Source organism: Ranitomeya variabilis, chromosome 2 (assembly GCF_051348905.1).
Source record: "Ranitomeya variabilis isolate aRanVar5 chromosome 2, aRanVar5.hap1, whole genome shotgun sequence".
Taxonomy (NCBI): domain Eukaryota; kingdom Metazoa; phylum Chordata; class Amphibia; order Anura; family Dendrobatidae; genus Ranitomeya; species Ranitomeya variabilis.
Genome location: NC_135233.1, coordinates 80,217,702 through 80,242,002, shown reverse-complemented (window position 1 = coordinate 80,242,002; position 24,301 = coordinate 80,217,702). Strand labels below are relative to the sequence as shown.

Sequence of the window (24,301 nt, the reverse complement as noted above, 5' to 3'; positions counted from 1 at the left end):
TTTGTTTTTATTTCATTAAAATAATGTAAAATAATTTGTTTGTGTTTTCTTTAACCCTTTACTAAAATTGAATTAATAATGGATAGGCGTCTTATTGACGCCTCTCCATTATTAATCTGGCTTAATGTCAACTTACAATAGCAAGGTGGCATTAACCCTTCATTACCCCATATCCCACCGCTACACGGGAATGGGAAGAGAGTGGCCAAGTGCCAGAATAGGCGAATCTTCCAGATTTGCCTTTTCTGGGGTGGCTGGGGGCAGATGTTTTTAGCCAGGGGGGGCCAATAACCGTGGACCCTCTCCAGGCTATAAATATCTGCCCTCAGTCACTGGCTTTACTACTCTGGCGGAGAAAATTGTGCGGGAGCCCACGCCATTTTTTTCCGGCATTAACCCTTTCATTTAGTAGATAGACAGCACAAATATTGCACATACACACTACTAACAATATTAGTGTGGAATATGCCAAAAAATGGGGATATGAGATGGTTTACTGTATGTAACCATGTCACATATCATGTCGGGTCTAGGAAGGAGATAACAAAAGTCGGGAATTGAATTACCGGCTTTTAAGCTAACTACCGCTGTATGAAATATATATATATATATATATATATATATATATATATATATATATAAATAGATATATATATATATGTGTCTCACTAACATATATATATATATATATATATATATATATATATATATATATAAATAGATATATATATATATATATTTATATATATATATATAGAGAGAGAGAGAGTGTATATGTTTTTATTATTTTTGGAGCACATGGATCCATTGTATGTCCGTATGTCGGTTTTGCAAGCCTGCGAGAAAATCTCGCAGTACGGATGCCATACGGATGACATACGTAGGATGCCATGCGCTAAATATGCTGACACACCCTGCCTACGGAGGAGATATGGACCAATATTTTGGGGAATTGTCACCGATTTACGGCCGTAAAATACGGACCGTATTGTCTTATGCCGAGTGTGACGCCGGCATATACTGCGTGTACAATGTTTTGTACTGCGTGGCCTGTATTCACACATCGGGTATTCTACAAAATGTCGTGGACTGTACTACATATTATGTGGCTGCTATATACAGAAATACATATGTATAATAACTGCTGCGTTTGAATGGTGACACCATTTAGTGTACAGATTTTTTTATATTTCTTATCAAAATAATAATTTTATCAAATGTAGTGACTGGTTCTCTATCAAAATTGTAGGTAGAAAAACACCCGGAGGTCTGGGACCGTGCGAGTGAGGAGTGCAAAGCCTCCGCTTCTAAACGTGATGCCTGGCCAGCCATTGTAACAGAAATTTATCCGCAGTGGCCTCATCTACCAAAAGCGTGCCAAAAACTTATTTGTAAGTATGTTAAATTCGTGTTATTTTTATTACGTATGTACTATATAATTGTCTATTTGTGTCACTTCCCTCTTTCTGTCTGTCCTTCTGTCTGTCACGGATATTCATTGTTTGGGGGTTTTGTCTTTCATGTAATCCAAGTGGCTGGTTTGTTGTGGCAAAAAGCACACAAACATTGCCACAACCAATGTGCGACGGGCTAATACTGGCGTCAATATGGCCGCTCTTTCCTCAACCCAGGTAAATTCCCGTTCCATACTCCCCTCTAGTCATGCCTCACACAGGGTTAATGACATCGTTAACAAAGCGAGGTGTTACGCACCCTGGTTATACACCTAACCCTGTTTGACAATGTTTTTACTATAGATTCTGCATATGCAGCATCAATAGTACAAAGATTGAAAGTAAAAAATAATGAAAATAACGTTATTCTCACCCTCCGACCTCCCGCCCTGTCCTTGGCAGTGCAAGCGGCAAGTTCGATGCAGCAGTACCTGTCGTGTCAGCGGTCTCTGCGAAATCACTGCACAACCTGATCAGAAATCCCCTCTGTCCAGTGCCACTTGGGATTGGTGAAACTTGTGGACATACGTGGCTGGGCAATATAGTACTTGTCCTGTGCAATATACTACGTGTTCAGGCATATTCTGTAGTAGCCGATGCGTTAGAACTGGGCCACCATCTATTTCCTTACTAATTTTTATAAATTGTTCAATTTCAGTGGAAGATGTGAAAAAACGTTGGAGATCTGTGACCGACATACTGATGAAGGCACAGAAGGTAGAAAGTGGCAGCTCGCCCTCAAAAAAGAGGGTGCCGTTTGCAGACCAGCTGCAATTCATTTTAACAAGCAGAAATTTGCGGCGGTAAGTTATATATATATATATATATATATATATTTATTTATTGGAATTTTCCACGTTTCACAGTACTCTTGTATTGACAAAGTCTTTTTTTATTCCTTGTACAGAACTGAAGGCAATGTAAGGGCCGAAACCCCACCGGTCCAGGAAGACAACAGCCTGGAGCTGGGTGATGGAGAGGAGGTGGAGGACTATCCTATTTGCTCCTCACCAAATCCAAACTTGCCTAGGCAGTCATCCTCCATGCATGCTGCAGTTATGTCCCCCACCTGTACTGTGGCAAGTTCCTCCTCTGTGGTGGATGCGGCGGTGTTGTCTTCCGCTGTTGTTGCTGCCTCTTCCGCTGCGTCCAGCTCCTTTGTTGGGGGTTCAAGGCCCACTGGGTTGGGGTCTGGTTCTGCCCGTCCTGTGCCAATGGTTAGGGCAGCACCCAAAAAGGGGAAAAAAAAGGATGGTTCGGCTAGTGCCATTGAAGCACTCACAAGTCGAACCCTCAATATAATAGACCATTCATCTCCACAAGATGACATGGATAAATTTGGATCTGTGGTAGCTAGCCGCCTACGGTCCATGACATGGGACAGGCAGAGCCTGTGCATGACAGCAGTTAATGCAATTCTAATGTCTGCTGCTGTCCCATCACCAATCCCCCCACCACAAGACGTAGTTGTGGGAATTATGAAAGCATTTACTATCCCAAGTGGGCCGCCACCACCACCACCAGCAGCTGCTTCTCAACGGTTTTTCCATGCAGCACACAGGCCCGACGCTGCTGAAGCCTATAATTCAAGCCACTGTCCAACTCGTCAAAGTTCTGGGCAGAATGTTTCCCAAAACACGAGTATTTTGTCGCAAGATATGTTTCCGGGGTATGGGTACCAGCCAGAGTACCAGCAATTTTGATGATTTAGTTCCTAAACCCCCCTGTCCTGTTGACAGGTTGTTCACAAATCCATTGTTGATGCACTTTTGTCCTGTTGACAGGTTTTGATAGCGTCCATTCTTGATGGACTGTTTTAGACAATGTTTGTCCTTGTTTTCTACAAGCTACGTCTGTTACCGACGTAACATTTTTATGTGTAGTACACATATTTTGTTTGGGAAAAAAATAATACATATATTTTTGGGAAATATGTGTGTCCGGAGAAAGGTGAATTTGTTTGGATTTCTGTCCCCAACCCAACTGTTCTGTTGACAGGTTGTTCACAAATCCATTGTTGATGCACTATTTTGTCCTGTTGACAGGTTGTTATATTGTCCATTTTTGATGGACTGTTCTGGACAATGTTTGTCCTTGTGTTATAATACCAACGTCATTTAAAGACGTTTTGTTTTTATGTGTAGTACACAGTGTTATTTATGAATAAAAACTAAATTTGTATTTGCAAAAATGTCTGGTAATTTCTTATTCTAAAAAAAGGTTATTTCAATTTGCAGATTATAAACTGTGAGTAATGGGATAATAACTGTCAGTGACTAAAGAGTAAGTTGCGGACACAAGGTTTGATTTTTCAAACAAAATTCTTATTTATTAATTCCTTTTGTTTTTTAAATGATAAAGATCAAAAGGACATTGAATGCATGGGGTTAGCCATCCAATCTGCTCAGCTGTACTGATGAAGAACACAAGGGCTGTGATTGCTTTGGGGTTAGCCATCCGATTTGCTCTTCTGAACAGGCTGACATCTTGATGGGGATTAAGTGTTCGATCTTCTCTGCTGTTCAGGCTGCTCAACACCAGCACAGGAGTATTGGCAGTGCACGGCACCTTCAGGACTCATGAAGTAGTCAGTGAAGGTTTCTCGCACACGCACCCCCGAGATGGATTGCCTGCCTTGACCCAAGTTGTCCACTGCAATTAATTCAGACAGCTGTGACTCCTCAACTACCTCTGTGCTGTAGTCACGAACGTAGTTGTGGAGAACACAGCATGCCTTGATCACAGTGTCCACGGTCTCCGTATCTAGCTGGATAGCAGTGTGAAAGATCCTCCACTGACTACACATGATCCCAAAGGTGCATTCCACATATTTTCGTGCACGGCTCACCCGATAGTTGAAAATCCTCTGCCGGTCATCCAGTGCCCTTCGTGGGTATGGGCGCAGCAGGTTAGTTTTTAAGGGAAATGCCTCATCCTATACCATCACAAAGGGTACAGGATGTGTGGAACCAGGCAAAGGTCTTGGGGCTGGGAGCGTTCCGCCATCTCGAAGAATTTGAAGTCCAATCTGTGATGATTGCAGCACCCGAGAGTCCCCAGAACTGCCATAAGCACCAACGTCGATGGCAACAAACTTGTAATGGGCATCAGCCACCGCCATCAGGACCACAGAAAAATACTTTTTATAATTAAAGAAGCGTGATCCTGATCTTGGTGGCTTCAGCACTCTCACATGTTTGCCATCGACAGCACCTACGCAGTTGGGGAAATTGGTCACAGACTGAAAGCCTGCTGCTACCTGCAGCCAAGTCTCTTCGGTTGGGCAAGGCATCACGATGGGCTGCAACTTCTGCCAGATGACGGCACATGTGCACTTCACAATTTGAGAGATGGTGGATTTGCCAACCCTAAATTGGAGGTGCAGGGATGTGTAGCTCTCTCCTGTGGACAAAAACCTGGAAAAAAATGTTAAAAAATTAGAATATTTTTAATAATTATGAAAATATGCATGACAACATAAATAGTACGATTCAGGGGCACTAGATCTGTAAACATTGAGGCGCAGTGGCAGAAATATGGGGGCAATGGCAGCATTGGGACATAATTGCAGCATTATGGGGGCACTGGCAGCATTATGGCGGCACTGTGGCAGCATTATAGGGGCACTAGCAGCTTTGTGGCGCACTGGCAGCATTATGGCGGCACTGTGGCAGCATTATAGGGTCACTAACAGCATTGTGGCGCAGTGGCTGCATTATGGAGGCACTGGCAGCATTGGGACGTAATAGCAGCATTATGGGGGCACTGTTGCAGCATTAACTATGGGGCCAATGTGTGGATTTTTTTTTTTTTTTTTTTTTAAAAGGGCCTTACCGCAAGGTGATGAGCAGCCTTTCCTCAGCAGAGAATGATCTTCGCATACATGTGTCTTCGTAGCTGAGTTGTGGAGCCAGAATTATAAGAAGGCGATCAAATGCTTGAATCGTAAGCCGGCAAAACTGGATAAATTTTTCAGGAAAACTGAATGTAAAAAAAAACAAAAAAAAAAAACCTCAAACCACAGATATATAACACAACAGTTTATAACATCAAAAAAAAAAAAGGTGAACACAGAAGACAATATATCATTACTACCTATATCTTACCTCCTTAAATCTTGGTAAAGGACATGGAAGTGTCCCTTTTCCTCCCGCTCATTAATAATGGGATGAACCCACATCCGTTTTGGACGTCTTCTATTCCTTCTCCGAGATTGCTCCTATGGGAGAATATAGTATTTATTATTTACACTGAATTGTGGCACGATTCTCAATATGCATATGCATATAATATAATATGCAATATAATATGCAATATGCATGTCCCAGTAGTATATGGACAATGATGATTCAAGAATTCGCGGCATACTGTGTCCGTCGCTGTTTGATCGAGGCAACCTTTATGACATCATCGTCGCCATGGCAACCATTATGACATCAACGTCGATGTGCCCGTTGCTGATTGGGCTGGCGGCCTCGACCAATCAGAGACGCGGTATTTCAAAGTCGGTACTGTGCCCGTCGCTGATTGGTCGAGGCCTGCCTGGCGGCATCGACCAATCAGGGACGCGGGATTTCAAGGACAGACAGAAAGACAGACAGACAGACAGACATACGGAAAAATAGACAATTATATATATATATGGTACTGTACAACGCATAGACAATCGCTGCTAAGGCTACTTTCACTTTCATCAGTACTGTTCCGTCGCAATACACTGGCGCCAACATACCCATGGACGTTGTGAAATAACTGCATGACGTGGGCAGCAGATGAATTTTTTCTACACATCCGCTGCCCATTCTGCAGTCTGGGGAGGAGGGGGTGTATTTTCTGCCGCACATGAGCAGTCAAAAATGGCGGATGCGATGCACCAAGAAAAACATATAGGTAAGGATTTTACGTGTCGACGGTCTGCCAAAAAAAGACACATACATCGCACAATGGATGCAACGTGCGGCAAAACGTCGAAAACCATTGCAAGTGTATGGGAAAATAAAATCCTGCAAGCACATATGCAGGATCCGTATTATCCCAAAACGACAGATTGCGAGGGAGCGTTACGGAAGTGGGAAGTAGCCTATCCGCAGCAACAGAAACACTACAAATCCACAGCATAGTCCGCATAGTGTGCACATCTAATGACATTATATTACCTGCTCAGTATGGTGGTGCAGCAAAAGCAGTGCCGTCAGCAACAAAAGATGGTTTTGTTGTGGCGAAAGACGCCAATGGGGCTGAACATGCGGCATGTTGAAAGCAGCAAAAAAGCAAAATGGAGAAGAGGGGATGGAACAGGAAATGACCTATGAGAGTGTCTTTTTTTCCTATTTTTTTTTAACCAACTTTATTTCTTATTAAAAACGCTTAAAAAACGCTTAAAAAACGCTAGAAAAAAACGCATCAAAAACGCACCAAAAACGCACCAAAAACGCACAAAAACGCACCAAAAACGCATGCGGATTTCCGGAAGAAAACATCAGGTTTTCTTCAGGAAAATTGCATGATAAATCTGCACACATTCCTGAATGTGTGCACATAGCCTAAGTGAGATAAATATATAAAATAAACATCATGTAAATGTTATAACCTCTAACTGGTGCAGAGATGTATAAAAAAGATGGACCAAAACAGAAGAGTTACCTCTATGTCTAGGGTTTATTCACTGACAATTTCCTTTAAGAGACTTTTTTTATAAAGGCGTTTTCCCATTAAATTGGTCATAAAAGCCCCCCTGAGTACTTACTGTCAGAGTTGACGATCGTGTTCTGATATGCCTTGAATTTGGCGACCATATCCCTAACCCGACCGGGAGGGATTTTGATGTTTTTGAGCTTGTCCCTTTTTTCAGCCAAGGGTTCGTGAGGAGCTTTATGATTTCCTGTAACAGAAACCACAGAAATCAGTATTTTGATAATAAACACTTCTCTATAGGGTTGAGCGAAACGGATCGGTCATTTTCATAAGTCGGTTTCATGAAACCCGACCCGATCCCAGCGTGGGATTGGCCATGCGGTACACGATCTTCGCGCCAAAGCACGCAGCCGCAGACACCGTTAGTAGGCCCAACCAAACAAGTAGCCCAAATGCAGTGTAATATCTGATATAGGCCGAAAGCCTGAAGATTGAAGCTCAGCTTTGTAAAGTGGAGAACACAAAGTGGAGGAGAACACCAAGAAGCGGCAGACACCGTTAGTAGGCCCAACCAAACCAGTAGCCCAAATGCAGTTTAATATCTGATATAGGCCAAAAGCCTGAAGATTGAAGCTCAGCTTTGTTCAGTTGAGAAAAGAAAGCAGCCGCAGACACTGTTAGTACTTCCAACCAAACAAGTAGCCCAAATGCAGTGTAATATCTGATATAGGCCGAAAGCCTGAAGATAGAAGCTCAGCTTTGTAAAGTGGAGAATACCAAGCAGCGGCAGACACCGTTAGTAGGCCCAACCAAACCAGTAGGCCAAATGCAGTTTAATATCTGATATAGGCCGAAAGCCTGAAGATAGAAGCTCAGCTTTGTAAAGTGGAGAACACCAAGCAGCGGCAGACACCGTTAGTAGGCCCAACCAAACCAGTAGCACAAATGCAGTTTAATATCTGATATAGGCCAAAAGCCTGAAGATTGAAGCTCAGCTTTGTTCAGTTGAGAAAGGCAAGCAGCCGCAGACACCGTTAGTAGGCCCAACCAAACAAGTAGCCCAAATGCAGTGTAATATCTGATATAGGCCGAAAGCCTGAAGATTGAACCTCAGCTATGTAAAATGGAGAACACCAAGCAGCGGCAGACACCGTTAGTAGGCCCAACCAAACCAGTAGCCCAAATGCAGTTTAATATCTGATATAGGCCACAAGCCTGAAGATTGAAGCTCAGCTTTGTTCAGTTGAGCAAAGCACGCAGTATTATTACAGGAATGGGTTAGGATGGGGACATTATTACAGGAAGGAGCCAGGATGTGTGATATTATATGAAGGGCCAGAATTGGGGACTTTCTTACAGGATGGGGACATTGTACATGAGGGGGCAAAGACGTATGTTTTCACAGGATCTGGAATGCTACAAGAGACCATACATCTGAGAAATATGCAGGTGGGGACCCAGGTCAAAATTTTTTACCGGGACACATCAGCCTCTACCTAAGCAACTGGATAGATCTCTATATTGTCCATTTTATCTATTATACTGTATATTAATATGGCATCATCCCTGCTACATAATTTTGCCAAAATAAAAGTCCTATATTTTTAATCGTCTTGCCAAGTCCTACAGTCCAATAGAATACATAATACAGTCAGAGATTTCTCTGCTGCAGATTGAGCAGAGCTCAGTTTTTGAGCCTTGTATAACCCCGCCACAGCTTTGTGTTTACATTGTATATTGACAGAAAGAGGCTAAACAGTGCTGGAGGCCTGGCTGGACTAGGCGGAGCAAGACCAGTTGTCCTGTGGTGATAACCAATTGCTGGTAAAACAGTGATTCTATTGAAACAGTCCAGTAATTGACACATCGCTATAATAAAGGTCTATGCTTCTACATTATGGTTGTCTCAGATAACATGGCAAAAGCCTGGTGACAGATTCCCTTTATAGGACTGCTTCGACAATAATGGCATTGTGTATTACAGACAAGTTATTGAATATATATGATATACATATTCTTTCTTCTTTTTCAGTGGATGGTATTGTTCCTCCAAACATCCCTTGGAATAAATACATAATTTATGTTGTAATTCCCATCACCAGTTACCTCCTTGGAATATTCATTGGTGTCATCTGTAACATCATATGTAGGTGAGTATTGTAAAGGATGATTTATATTGTACATGGGAGTCTGTAAAAAAAATTACATCTTTATTACAGATGAGAGGCTCTGACAAAATTCTGCCAAATCATTCAGATTTTATTTAGAGATTCGATTCACAGCAAAATTATTCTTCACAAGGGGGGCGCGGCCTGGGACTGAACGAGGACGGACGTGCTCTGCAAGAGCTCCCGATCCCAGTCACATTTTAATGCCTCAAAATAAAGATTCTCGGGTGAAAATTGTTTAGGACCCCCGGCTCGGTACCAGTGTCCCTCTGTGGTAGCTCCAACAGCCTTCATACCGGCTGGGAGACGGAAACGCTGAGACGCCGACACGCACAGGGACTTGGCGGGCCCGCAACTTAGACCCGAGACGCCAGAGTCGCTCCTATCACCTCTCACCCCTTGGCTCGGTCGGCTGCTGAGGTTGCTTCGGGTGCCCGGAGAGAGCAGCGAGGGAGACCGGAGAGCCAACCGGAGAGCCGCGCGGCGGCCGAGCGGCTGCGCCGGACCTGTGACCCGCGACACAAGGTACCTGCTCGTGGCTCACGGATGGTGGGGGCCCGGGACCTGGCGGGTGCTGGACGAGTCTGACGGGGGCTCCCATGTTTCCCGACGGGCTGAGAGAAGCGGAGCGGTGGACGGGCGGTAGGCAAGGCCCCGCCCACCTCGATACCCACACGCGGCCAGTGCCATCATGCCGACAGTCTCAGCTCGCAGCTCCCGGACGCTGCGTAGAGGAAGGACCCACCTCCCTGCTCGCCTCTCTCCTCTGGCTCGGTTCCCTGAAATGGCGGGAGACGTTGTGAGCGTTCCATGGTGAGGAGCATCACCGCACCCCAATTCCTGAACTGCTCCCCGCTGCCTTGGTTTGCATTTTAAACTATAAAAGGCAGGCGCTGCACACCTTAGACGCTGTCCACCTTTGACTGCAGTCTGATTACATCCTATAAGGTGATATTTAAAGGCAATACTACAAATAGCCCCTGTGTGTTTGGCATATTCTACTGGAATACCTTTACATAATGGTCTGTTTTTGGAGATTCTGGATCGAAACACACGCCACAAACATGCTATCATAAACTACATTCCTGGGCGCGAGTGGCGATATAAGAAGCTTCCATTTGGCATCACATAAATTTATAATGGTGAAAACAGGAAAGGTACGCCCCAAGAGCTTAACATCAACCCTTTATCAAGGCAAACATGGGGAAATGGAGAAAATTCTTAAACATAAGGCAACGGCTAGAGCCACTCCAAAAAACCCTCATTCAAGCATTGCAACAGATCATATGGCTGACTAAACCGATTCGAGCGATGAGGCCTCAGGCAGTGACGTTCCTCAAGCTGACTCTGGAAAAATGTATAGATCCTTCCTCAAAAGGTCTCTGGCTCAAGCTATGAAGCCTCTAATTGTGCTGAAATAGCAGGTATGAGGGCTGACCTCTCACACATAGGTAACAGAGTCGAATCTCTGGAGGCTTCACAGGCTTCGCTTATTAACCATTCAAACAATATGAAGGACCACCTGGACTACCACAGAATGCAACTAAATAATGCTGCGCTTGCTTTGGAAGACCAGGAGAACCGGAGCCGTAGGAAGAATATCAGGATCAAAGGTCTACCTGAAAGTGTCTCTCAAGAGATTCTGGAAAAAGCTACCAGAGAAATACTTGCTCTGCTCCTGCCAAGGGATAAAAGCGACCAGATCATTATTGAAAGAGTCGACAGATCGCTCAGACCTAAGCCAAAATCCTCTGACCCACCGAGAGATGTTATCTGTGGTTTGCTGAGCTATCTGGACACTTCTGCCATCCTGGCGGCCTCCAGAGATAACAAATCGCTCACATATGAAAACTCCCCCATTCAACTGTACCAAGACCTTGCACCGTCGACCCTGATGAAATGCAGAATTCTAAAATCACTACTAGATACGTTACGCTCGAAAAAAAATTCTTTACAAATGGCTCTTTCCTTTTGGTTTAGCCATACATGGTGGGGGCAAACAAGTGGTCGTCAGGTGCCCGGAAGATCTCTCCAAAGTCTGGGATACTTTCAACTTGACCGAAATAGAAGTCCCTTCTTGGCACCCCCTGGATATGGATCCACATGCCCCTTATCCATGGAAAGCTATTGCTGGAGATCAGGGAGAATGGACTCCAGTTAAAAGTCTTGCGTCGCCCAGACAGGGAAGATCTAGTGTTAAGAAGAAACCCCCTCCATGAACAGCATCCCGGGTCTAAACGGAACCTTGCGATGAAAGATCTCTATCGCCGTTGCCTTCCTTAATGCATAGATAGCCTTGAACCTTGCGATGAAAGATCTCTATCGCCGTTGCCTTCCTTAATGCATAGATAGCCTTCACTGTTTATCAGTTGTTGTGTAACAGATGCAGTTTTTCTAATGTTAGATTGCCACTCGCGCGTCGGAGTGTGTCCACCCTATCTGCTATGGGAGGTACTCCCAGCCCCCGCTTCTGCGGCAGATAGGTAGTATACTTGTATATATGTGTTCACCTTTTTTCCCATTGTTTTTGTTGTTTTTCTGGTTCACTGAGATGTTTGATTGTTTCAGTCCACAGACTCAGGTGTCTCTTCCTGCACACTGTTATAGTTATGACTACAATTAATCCATCCGCCACTATAGTGGTTTCTTCATTTAATGATAAAGGTCTGCGTTCCCCAAACAAAAGAGGTCAAATTCTGAGATTTTTAAACTCTAAAAAAGCTAGCATTGTTTTCCTACAGGAAACTCACTTCAAAAAAGGAAGGGTTCCTGACATGTCCCGATCTCAATTCCCATCTGGATACCATAGCTTCCAGAGGAGTGAGTATAGTTACAAAAATAAATGTTTCCTTTGAACTAATAGACTCTTTGACTGATGCTGATGGGAGATTTGTAATGATTAAAGGCCTTTTGGCCAACACCAAAATAACGCTGTGCAACTTATACGCCCCCAATAGAAATCAAGTGGGTTCGCTATGCAAAACTTTAAATATCCTAAAACTGTTTGCAGAGGGTGTTGTGGTGGTAGGTGGAGATCTCAATGTTCCTCTTAACCCGTTCCTTGACACTTCGTCTGGAAAGACATCTGTTCCTCTTAACCCGTTCCTTGACACTTCGTCTGGAAAGACATCTATCTTTCAACAAGCCCTGAGACGGCTCCAACTTTCCCTACAATCTTTAAATTTATTAGATCCATGGAGGACCTTGTATCCCGCCACCAAGGATTAACATTTTATTCGCCCCCACACAATACCTATCATAGAATTGACTACCTCCTTACCCAAGCGCCTTGTCTCCACCTCATAAATTCAGCAACAATTGACAACATACTTTTGTCAGACCATGCACCTATTTTCCTACAGATGAGCATCGTGTCTCTCCCTAGGACTACGAAATCTTGGACCCTAAATGAGACCCTGCTAGATTCTAGCCTGCACGTTTCTAGGTTAACAGACACTCTCGAGAATTTTTTCCAGGATAATACATGCTCAGGTCCTCCACCCCCCGTGGTGTGGGAAGCCCATAAGGTTGTTACGAGAGGGGAGCTAATCTCCCTTGGGTCTTTTGTCAAAAAAGAAAGAACAAAGCAAACTTTATCTCTCTTACACCAAATCAATACATTTGAGAAGATACACAAAAAATCACGTAGCGATAATATCCAAACCGAGCTGGTAAAATTACGTCAATCCCTAAAAAACCTCCTAAACATACAATCGGCTAAAATTTACATGAGATGCAAACAGAAGTTTTACCTCCATGGTAATAGAGGCAGTAAACTCATGACTTCCCTACTTAGGAAACGTAATGAGAAGAGGTTCGTAAACCAGATTAAAGCTGCAAATAAATCCTCTAAATACGATACTGCCGATATTGCTGAGGTATTCAGATCCTTCTATGAAGACCTATACAATCTACCCAACCCCATAAACATAAAAGAACCCTCAGAGACCTCTAGTAAAATAAACGAACTTTTGACACCCCTTAAACTTCCCAAGGTTCTCTTAAACGATTCCCTAACGTTAATAGCTCCTATCTCTCCCAAAGAAATATCAGAGACTTTGGCAACAATCACTAATGGGAAAGCTCCAGGGCCAGATGGCCTTCCTATCATCTACTATAAAAAGTTTCTTAAACGCTTATTGCCTCACCTGACTCTGCTCTTTAATTCGTATCTGGAGGGTCAACTCTTGCCCAAACAATCCTTGGAGGCTTTTATATTAGTTATCCCGAAGGAGGGAAAGGACCTCACCTCCTGTGCTAGCTACAGACCAATATCCTTGCCTAACGCAGACACAAAACTGTGGGCCAAAATTTTGGCAAACAGACTAAGTACCATTTTACCCAAGCTTATCCATTCTGACCAAGTTGGGTTTGTGAGGGGACGGGAGGGTAAGGATAACTCGGTCAAAATTATCCAATCCATTATATTTGCTCAGAACAGGGGGATCCCCCTTACCCTCCTCTCTACGGATGCTGAAAAAGCCTTCGACAGAGTGAGTTGGAGGTACATGGAACAGGTGATGCTCAAGTTTGGCTATCCTCCTCAATTAGTCCATGCGGTTTTTTCCCTTTACTCCCAGCCTACGGCAAGAGTGAGAATAAACGGCACCCTTTCAAATAGTTTCGACATAAATAACGGCACTAGACAGGGGTGCCCATTGTCTCCTTCTCTGTTTGTCTTGGTTATTGAAACACTCTTACAGAGAATTAGACAGGAACCCTCTATAATGGGATTAAGGGTAGGCCCTCTAGAATTAAAAACGTTAGCATTCGCTGATGATCTACTCTTCTTGATTACTAACCCTTTCCATGCGTTCCCGGCCATACTAGATATCTTTCAACAGTTCAGACAGATATCCAATTTTAAAATCAATACCTCAAAATCCGAAGCCTTGAACATCTCCCTCCCTCACTCCCAACTAACTGCCCTGCGCTCCCTCACCCCACTTTCATGGGCCTCTAGCTCCATAAAATATTTGGGAACCATGATAACGAGAGACCCTAATAATCTCTTTCAAGCTAACTATAATACACTCCTTAAAAAAGTTGAAAGTTTGACGAAGGCCTATAACCTACCTACGCTCTCTTGGATGGGACGTATAAATATTTTTAAAGCATATATAATGCCGATAATCCTATATACATTTTGCATGATCCCCATTAATGTTCCGCAGACCTTTTTCAGGTATCTAAAATCTATAATTTTGAAATTCATCTGGAACAAAAAACCAGCCAGACTGCCATATAAATTCCTCTCCCACCCATGCTCATCAGGCGGTCTGGGTGCCCCAGATCTCACCCTATATTTCAAAGCTGTACATCATTGTAGATGGCTAAAAATAGTGTCAAGTGTTGGTAATGGGGACCCAAATAGCACTGATTTAGCATTACTGGGTTCTGAAGGTATTCCCTACCTTTGGTCACTAGCCAGACCCCCTTCTCACCTTAGACTTGATGAGGTGACCTTAACTACTCTCCGAATCAAACGTCTAGCGAACAACAAGCTTCCCACAGACACCTTCCCCTCTATACTAGCACCCATTTGCACCATCCCTTTCCTTCTTAACCCCGATTTTCGAGACCCATATGGGCTCTGGTCCTCTCTGCCGAAGGAATCTTTAAATAGTTACTATAATAACAAAATTCTTCATGGGGGAACCTGGCCTACAACTTCACTTAACCGCCAAAACAATTTTCTTCAGACACAACATATTAAAAGAACTCTCAACCAATTTAGACGAAAGTTCCCAACCAAGCCGAACTTCTCCTGGATAGACATTTTAGCTAAAGCTCCTCACCCAAAAATTAAGAATATCTCCCACATTTATTGGCAACTTACTACCCCATCGGAGAAATCAAAACCCTCCATTATTCACTCTTAGGAATTGGAACTTAATATTAACCTCACAGAAACTCAAAGAGCTAAAATCCTGACGCATGCAAGAGGCTTCTCCAGATGCATCCTACTTCAGGAAAATTCTTACAAAATATTAACTAGGTGGCATCTAACCCCAGCTAAACCACACCATTTAGGGCTCGCAGATTCCAATCTATGCTGGCGATGCCATAATTCTTTGGGACATCACACGCACATATTCTGGGACTGCTTAAAATTAAAACAATATTGGAAGGATATAAATAACAATCTCCGGAAACTACAAATAATTAAAACCAACTTTCAAGCAATGAAAGTTTTACTTTCTTGCTCAAACCAAAATTTTAGACCCAAAAAACACCGCCTCCTCCTTCTAATGATTTGTGCTGCCAAGTATCTAATTACTCTTCATTGGAAGGATGAGTCCCCCCCCCCACTTGGACAGAGTGGTCCTCCAAGGTTAACCAAATTTCTCGTCTGGAGGAGCTCTCTAGCTGGGAGACAGGCAAACATGATTTATATATTTTTATATATTAAGAGATGGACCCCTTGGAGAGATTTGCTAAACCTTTGACCTATTAGCCGTTGTATTCTTTTACTGTGTTTCATCTGGAACGTTTGATATAGAATAGATTTCGCCTTTTTCCGCCGCACACTGATCGGATTGTATCTTTTACTTTGTTTTACTATTCCATTATTACTCTCTGGAACCAGATAGCTGTTGTTGTCTTCTTCTTCCCATTCTTCTTCCCCTACCAATCTTTCCCTCCCCCCCCCATAACCTCCTACTGCCTCCCTATCCCTCCTTCTCTTCCCTAAGTCTTAAAATGGAAAGTTTGTTGATGGTCTAGCCATTTATTCACCTGACTTGTATTGTTTACCTGTACTTTTGACTCTGAATGTCACTAAATTAAGAATATAAAAAAAAAAAATTATTCTTCACAAATTGATTGTTCCCTATCATGCTCTGGGTTCTCCCCAGTCCCAGATCATAATAAATGAAGGATATAAGAAGAAAATATAGTTCATACATCACCAAGCCCCTCTCCGGAAGCCCCTATTGCTCTCTGCTGCAACTCCGGCACAGTCTTGGCTCTTAGTTGGGGCTTGCATGAGCAAAGACCTTTCGGGGACCACTTGTAGCAAAAGTTCCAATCCAAAGGGAACACTTGGCCAGCGGCGCGGTAAAATGGTAGTGTGGAAAACTGGCCATCGAGAATAAAGCAACAGAAGTCGGTCAGAGAGGAGAGCTAAACTTTTTGCCAGCGCTCTACTGTTCCACAAGCTGGAGGCTGGAGCTAGCTTCTACTTTGCTTTATTCGCGTGGAGTGAATTACAAAACATCTGTGTTCTCCAAAATTCTGAGTTTTGTAAATATGAGCAGAATTCAATTCCACTCAAATAAATCCACTCATGGCTAATCTTCATATTACCTTACAATCCAGTACGATCCACACATATTGAACTTTCATGTACATGAAAAATGGTTGACAAATACCAAAATTGTACTTATTGACAATGTTTCTATAGAATGTAAGAGACAAAATGATGAATGAAGAAACATATGAGTCTATATTTCATTCTGCAGAATAAAGAAATGTTACTTTCTAATTCACAATATACCTTATATTTTACTATTTTAAATATTTATGAAAAAGGATAAATCCAAGGGAAATGATTAGGGTTGAGCGACTTTTACTTTTTTAGGATCGAGTCGGATCGAGTCGGATTTGACTTTGTCAAAAGTCGAGTCAAGTGAAATCATCCGATTATCGCGCAAAGTCGGGAATCCATCCCGATCTCTCTCTCTCTCGTCCCAGCAAAGGTTGTGTTGGACTGTGGAAATCGCTATATCCCAAACGGTAATATGGCGGTTTTACCCTATGTGACGCCGCAGAAAGCAAGCCGGAACCTATGTCATCATGCTGCCCACGCTCCTTCATTGGCTGAAAAATGGCGGGGAAAGCGTCAAATGAAACGCGACTTTGGCGCGAAGATTGCCGACCGCATGGCCGATCCCACAGTGGGATCGGTTTGGGTAACAGGAAAACATGAGAATACACTAAATATTGAAAATGATGTTTCTCCTCCCGGACCCATGGTGGAAAAGAGAGAAATCCTCAAAAGCACCATGATCCCTATGCCTGATGCCGGTGATGAAATAATCAACATGGACCCAGATGAGGACGCGGTCACCGCCCCTGACAGTAAGTTAATTTTGCCTTGACCCTGATAGAAAAGACTACTGACAACACCCACCTAAAACAGTTGTTATTCTAACTTTCTTTGCTTCCATAAAATAAACATTTTGCTTGTATAACAATATGTTATTGAGTTGAAGTTTAAAAAGGACTTTTCACCAAAGTTGTCTGGTTGAACTGGTCACATGATGTAATAGTGACTGCATAGTGAAATATATGAATTTTGTTATTTTTTTATTTTTGCATTAGACATTAGTGTGATGATGTCAGGGAGAGACTAGGTGAGCGAGAGCTAATAACCCGGGCCCCTGCAGTTTCCCTCAGACTAGGGAACTCCTGACTGACCCTCTACCTGGAGTTTACACTAAAGGTGTGCATGTCCAGGCCTCGAACATCACCCTGTCTCCTGAGCTCAGCCCTAGGCTGAAACCTCCGCCCGCCACCCAGTGAAGATGTTATTCCCCAATACCCACAGTTAGCACAGACAAGGATAAAGGAAAATATACACACCACGCCGCAGTCACTCAGAAATACACTATAAATGTAACTGTATAGAAATACACTATAAACGAATCTCCAACCACCAGCTCTCCACTCCAGACCGAGATAACAACGCAAGACAGAAGCTATAATCGGCGATGCCCAAAGATTAGGAGAACTATTTAAAGGCAGTGGGCATGGCCCAGCTTCCAATCCAAGGATTAGGTAAATTAGCCCCGGAACAGCTAGATAAAATCTAGCAGACGCCAATGAGCAAATATATATATATCTGATATAGCTTTGTTCAGTTGAGCAAAGCACGCAGCATTATTACAGGAATGGGTTAGGATGGGGACATTATTACAGGAAGGAGCCAGGATGTGTGATATTATATGAAGGGCCAGAATTGGGGACTTTCTTACAGGATGGGGACATTGTACATGAGGGGGCAAAGACGTATGTTTTCACAGGATCTGGAATGCTACAAGAGACCATACATCTGAGAAATATGCAGGTGGGGACCCAGGTCAAAATTTTTTACCGTGACACATCAGCCTCTACCTAAGCAACTGGATAGATCTCTATATTGTCCATTATATCTATTATACTGTATATTAATATGGCATCATCCCTGCTACATAATTTTGCCAAAATAAAAGTCCTATATTTTTAATCGTCTTGCCAAGTCCTACAGTCCAATAGAATACATAATACAGTCACAGATTTCTCTGCTGCAGATTGAGCAGAGCTCAGTTTTTGAGCCTTGTATAACCCCGCCACAGCTTTGTGTTTACAATGTATATTGACAGAAAGTGGCTAACAGTGCTGGAGGCCTGGCTGGACTAGGCGGAGCAAGACCAGTTGTCCTGTGGTGATAACCAATTACTGGTAAAACAGTGATTCTATTGAAACAGTCCAGTAATTGACACATCGCTATAATAAAGGTCTATGCTTCTACATTATGGTTGTCTCCGATAACATGGCAAAAGCCTGGTGACAGATTCCCTTTATAGGACTGCTTTGATAATAATGGCATAGTGTATTACAGACAAGTTATTGAATATATATGATATACATATTCTTTCTTCTTTTTCAGTGGATGGTATTGTTCCTCCAAACATCCCTTGGAATAAATACATAATTTATGTTGTAATTCCCATCACCAGTTACCTCCTTGGAATATTCATTGGTGTCATCTGTAACATCATATGTAGGTGAGTATTGTAAAGGATGATTTATATTGTACATGGGAGTCTGTAAAAAAAATTACATCTTTATTACTGATGAAAGGCTCTGACAAAATTCTGCCAAATCATTCAGATTTTATTTAGAGATTCGATTCACAGCAAAATTATTCTTCACAAGGGGGGCGCGGCCTGGGACTGAACGAGGACGGACGTGCTCTGCAAGAGCTCCCGATCCCAGTCACATGTTAATGCCTCAAAATAAAGATTCTCGGGTGAAAATTGTTTAGGACCCCCGACTCGGTACCAGTGTCCCTCTGTGGCAGCTCCAACAGCCTTCATACCGGCTGGGAGACGGAAACGCTGAGACGCCGACACGCATGGGGACTTGGCGGGCCCGCAACTTAGGAGCGACTCCGGCGTCTCGGGTCTATCACCTCTCACCCCTTGGCTCGGTCGGCTGCTGGGGCTGCTTTGGGTGCCCGGAGAGAGCAGCGAGGGAGACCAGAGAGCCGACCAGAGAGCCGACCGAAGAGCCGCGCGGCGGCCGAGCGGCTGCGCCGGACCTGTGACCCGCGACACAAGGTACCTGCGACCCGCGACACAAGGTACCTGCTCGCGGCTCACGGATGGTGGGGGCCCGGGACCTGGCGGGTGCTGGACGAGTCTGACGGGGGATCACATGTTTCCCGGCGGGCTGAGTGAAGCAGAGCGGTGGACGGGCGGTAGGCAAGGCCCCGCCCACCTCGATACCCACACGCGGCCAGTGCCATCTTGCCGACAGTCTCAGCTCGCAGCTCCCGGACGCTGCGTAGAGGAAGGACCCACCTCCCTGCTCGCCTCTCTCCTCTGGCTCGGTTCCCTGAAATGGCGGGAGACGTTGTGAGCGTTCCATGGTGAGGAGCATCACCGCACCCCAATTCCTGAACTGCTCCCCGCTGCCTTGGTTTGCATTTTAAACTATAAAAGGCAGGCGCTGCCCACCTTAGACGCTGTCCACCTTTGACTGCAGTCTGATTACAGCCTATAAGGTGATATTTAAAGGCAATACTACAAATAGCCCCTGTGTGTTTGGCATATTCTACTGGAATACCTTTACATAATGGTCTGTTTTTGGAGATTCTGGATCGAAACACACGCCACAAACATGCTATCATAAACTACATTCCTGGGCGCGAGTGGCGATATAAGAAGCTTCCATTTGGCATCACATAAATTTATAATGGTGAAAACAGGAAAGGTACGCCCCAAGAGCTTAACATCAACCCTTTATCAAGGCAAACACGGGGAAATGGAGAAAATTCTTAAACATAAGGCAACGGCTAGAGCCACTCCAAAAAACCCTCATTCAAGCATTGCAACAGATCATATGGCTGACTAAACCGATTCGAGCGATGAGGCCTCAGGCAGTGACGTTCCTCAAGCTGACTCTGGAAAAATGTATAGATCCTTCCTCAAAAGGTCTCTGGCTCAAGCTATGAAGCCTCTAATTGCTGAACTAGCAGGTATGAGGGCTGACCTCTCACACATAGGTAACAGAGTCGAATCTCTGGAGGCTTCACAGGCTTCGCTTATTAACCATTCAAACAATATGAAGGACCACCTGGACTACCACAGAATGCAACTAAATAATGCTGCGCTTGCTTTGGAAGACCAGGAGAACCGGAGCCATAGGAAGAATATCAGGATCAAAGGTCTACCTGAAAGTGTCTCCCAAGAGATTCTGGAAAAAGCTACCAGAGAAATATTTGCTCTGCTCCTGCCAAGGGATAAAAGCGACCAGATCATTATTGAAAGAGTCCACAGATCGCTCAGACCTAAGCCAAAATCCTCTGACCCACCGAGAGATGTTATCTGTGGTTTGCTGAGCTATCTGGACACTTCTGCCATCCTGGCGGCCTCCAGAGATAACAAATCGCTCACATATGAAAACTCCCCCATTCAACTGTACCAAGACCTTGCACCGTCGACCCTGATGAAATGCAGAATTCTAAAACCACTACTAGATACGTTACGCTCGAAAAAAAATTCTTTACAAATGGCTCTTTCCTTTTGGTTTAGCCATACATGGTGGGGGCAAACAAGTGGTCGTCAGGTGCCCGGAAGATCTCTCCAAAGTCTGGGATACTTTCAACTTGACCGAAATAGAAGTCCCTTCTTGGCACCCCCTGGATATGGATCCACATGCCCCTTATCCATGGAAAGCTATTGCTGGAGATCAGGGAGAATGGACTCCAGTTAAAAGTCTTGCGTCGCCCAGACAGGGAAGATCTAGTGTTAAGAAGAAACCCTTTCCATGAACAGCATCCCGGGTCTTGCGATGAAAGATCTCTATCGCCGTTGCCTTCCTTAATGCATAGATAGCCTTCACTGTTTATCAGTTGTTGTGTAACAGATGCAGTTTTTCTAATGTTAGATTGCCACTCGCGCGTCGGAGTGTGTCCACCCTATCTGCTATGGGAGGTACTCCCAGCCCCCGCTTCTGCGGCAGATAGGTAGTATACTTGTATATATGTGTTCACCTTTTTTCCCATTGTTTTTGTTGTTTTTCTGGTTCACTGAGATGTTTGATTGTTTCAGTCCACAGACTCAGGTGTCTCTTCCTGCACACTGTTATAGTTATGACTACAATTAATCCATCCGCCACTATAGTGGTTTCTTCATTTAATGATAAAGGTCTGCGTTCCCCAAACAAAAGAGGTCAAATTCTGAGATTTTTAAACTCTAAAAAAGCTAGCATTGTTTTCCTACAGGAAACTCACTTCAAAAAAGGAAGGGTTCCTGACATGTCCCGATCTCAATTCCCATCTGGATACCATAGCACGGGTTCCTCAGCTTCCAGAGGAGTGAGTATAGTTATAAAAAGAAATGTTTCCTTTGAACTAATAGACTCTTTGACTGATGCTGATGGGAGATTTGTAATGATTAAAGGCCTTTTGGCCAACACCAAAATAACGCTGTGCAACTTATACGCCCCCAATACAAATCAAGTGGGTTGGCTATGCAAAACTTTAAATATCCTAAAACTGTTTGCAGAGGGTGTCGTGGTGGTAGGTGGAGATCTCAATGTTCCTCTTAACCTGTTCCTTGACACTTCGTCTGGAAAGACATCTATCTCTCAAAAAGCCCTGAGATGGCTCCAACTTTCCCTACAATCTTTAAATTTATTAGATCCATGGAGGACCTTGTATCCCGCCACCAAGGATTAACATTTTATTCGCCCCCACACAATACCTATCATAGAATTGACTACCTCCTTACCCAAGCGCCTTGTCTCCACCTCATAAATTCAGCAACAATTGACAACATACTTTTGTCAGACCATGCACCTATTTTCCTGGAGATGAGCATCGCGTCTCTCCCTAGGACTACGAAATCTTGGACCCTAAATGAGACCCTGCTAGATTCTAGCCTGCACATTTCTAGGTTAACAGACACTCTCGAGAATTTTTTTCCAGGATAAAACATGCTCAGGTCCTCCACCCCCCATGGTGTGGGAAGCCCATAAGGTTGTTACGAGAGGGGAGCTCATCTCCCTTGGGTCTTTTGTCAAAAAAGAAAGAACAAAGCAAACTTTATCTCTCTTACACCAAATCAATACATTTGAGAAGATACACAAAAAATCACGTAGCGACAATATCCAAACCGAGCTGGTAAAATTACGTCAATCCCTAAAAAACCTCCTAAACATACAATCGGCTAAAATTTACATGAGATGCAAACAGAAGTTTTACCTCCATGGTAATAGAGGCAGTAAACTCATGACTTCCCTACTTAGGAAACGTAATGAGAAGAGGTTCGTAAACCAGATTAAAGCTGCAAATAAATCCTCTAAATACGATACTGCCGATATTGCTGAGGTATTCAGATCCTTCTATGAAGACCTATACAATCTACCCAACCCCATAAACATAAAAGAACCCTCAGAGACCTCTAGTAAAATAAACAAATTTTTGACACCCCTTAAACTTCCCAAGGTTCTCTTAAACGATTCCCTAACGTTAATAGCTCCTATCTCTCCCAAAGAAATATCAGAGACTTTGGCAACAATCGCTAATGGGAAAGCTCCAGGGCCAGATGGCCTTTCCTATCATCTACTATAAAAGTTTCTTAAACGCTTATTGCCTCACCTGACTCTGCTCTTTAATTTGTATCTGGAGGGCCAACTCTTGCCCAAACAATCCTTGGAGGCTTTTAAATCAGTTATCCCGAAGGAGGGAAAGGACCTCACCTCCTGTGCTAGCTACAGACCAATATCCTTGCCTAATGCAGACACAAAACTGTGGGCCAAAATTTTGGCAAACAGACTAAGTACCATTTTACCCAAGCTTATCCATTCTGACCAAGTTGGGTTTGTGAGGGGACGGGAGGGTAAGGATAACTCGGTCAATATTATCCAATCCATTACATTTGCTCAGAACAGGGGGATCCCCCGACCCTGCTCTCTACGGATGCTGAGTTAGAGGTACATGGAACAGGTGATGCTCAAGTTTGGCTATCCTCCTCAATTTGTCCATGCGGTTTTTTTCCCTTTACTCCCAGCCTACGGCAAGAGTGAGAATAAACGGCACCCTTTCAAATAGTTTCGACATAAATAACGGCACTAGACAGGGGTGCCCATTGTCTCCTTCTCTGTTTGTCTTGGTTATTGAAACACTCTTACAGAGAATTAGACAGGAACCCTCTATAATGGGATTAAGGGTAGGCCCTCTAGAATTAAAAACGTTAGCATTCGCTGATGATCTACTCTTCTTGATTACTAACCCTTTCCATGCGTTCCCGGCCATACTAGATATCTTTCAACAGTTCGGACAGATATCCAATTTTAAAATCAATACCTCAAAATCCGAAGCCTTGAACATCTCCCTCCCTCACTCCCAACTAACTGCCCTGCGCTCCCTCACCCCACTTTCATGGGCCTCTAGCTCCATAAAATATTTGGGAACCATGATAACGAGAGACCCTAATAATCTCTTTCAAGCTAACTATAATACACTCCTTAAAAAAGTTGAAAGTTTGACGAAGGCCTATAACCTACCTACGCTCTCTTGGATGGGACGTATAAATATTTTTAAAGCATATATAATGCCGATAATCCTATATACATTTTGCATGATCCCCATTAATGTTCCGCAGACCTTTTTCAGGTATCTAAAATCTATAATTTCGAAATTCATCTGGAACAAAAAACCAGCCAGACTGCCATATAAATTCCTCTCCCACCCATGCTCATCAGGCGGTCTGGGTGCCCCAGATCTCACCCTATATTTCAAAGCTGTACATCATTGTAGATGGCTAAAAATAG

General features: G+C 43.6%; 1 protein-coding gene across 3 annotated transcripts in view; it reads right to left on the bottom strand.

Moving 5' to 3' along the window:
- Positions 1–3,752: 3,752 nt before the first annotated feature.
- LOC143804470 (uncharacterized) overlaps positions 3,753–24,301 on the bottom strand; it is a 154,089-nt gene continuing 133,540 nt past the window's right edge. For all 3 annotated transcript variants that reach the window (XM_077282589.1, XM_077282591.1, XM_077282590.1), the window contains 4 exons: positions 7,201–7,335; positions 5,561–5,673; positions 5,289–5,435; positions 3,753–4,870 (listed from right to left, as the gene is read on the bottom strand). In XM_077282589.1, the coding sequence (XP_077138704.1) occupies positions 4,390–4,870; positions 5,289–5,435; positions 5,561–5,673; positions 7,201–7,335 (876 nt within the window). In that variant the 3' untranslated portion in view covers positions 3,753–4,389. The remainder of the gene's footprint in view (positions 4,871–5,288; positions 5,436–5,560; positions 5,674–7,200; positions 7,336–24,301) is intronic.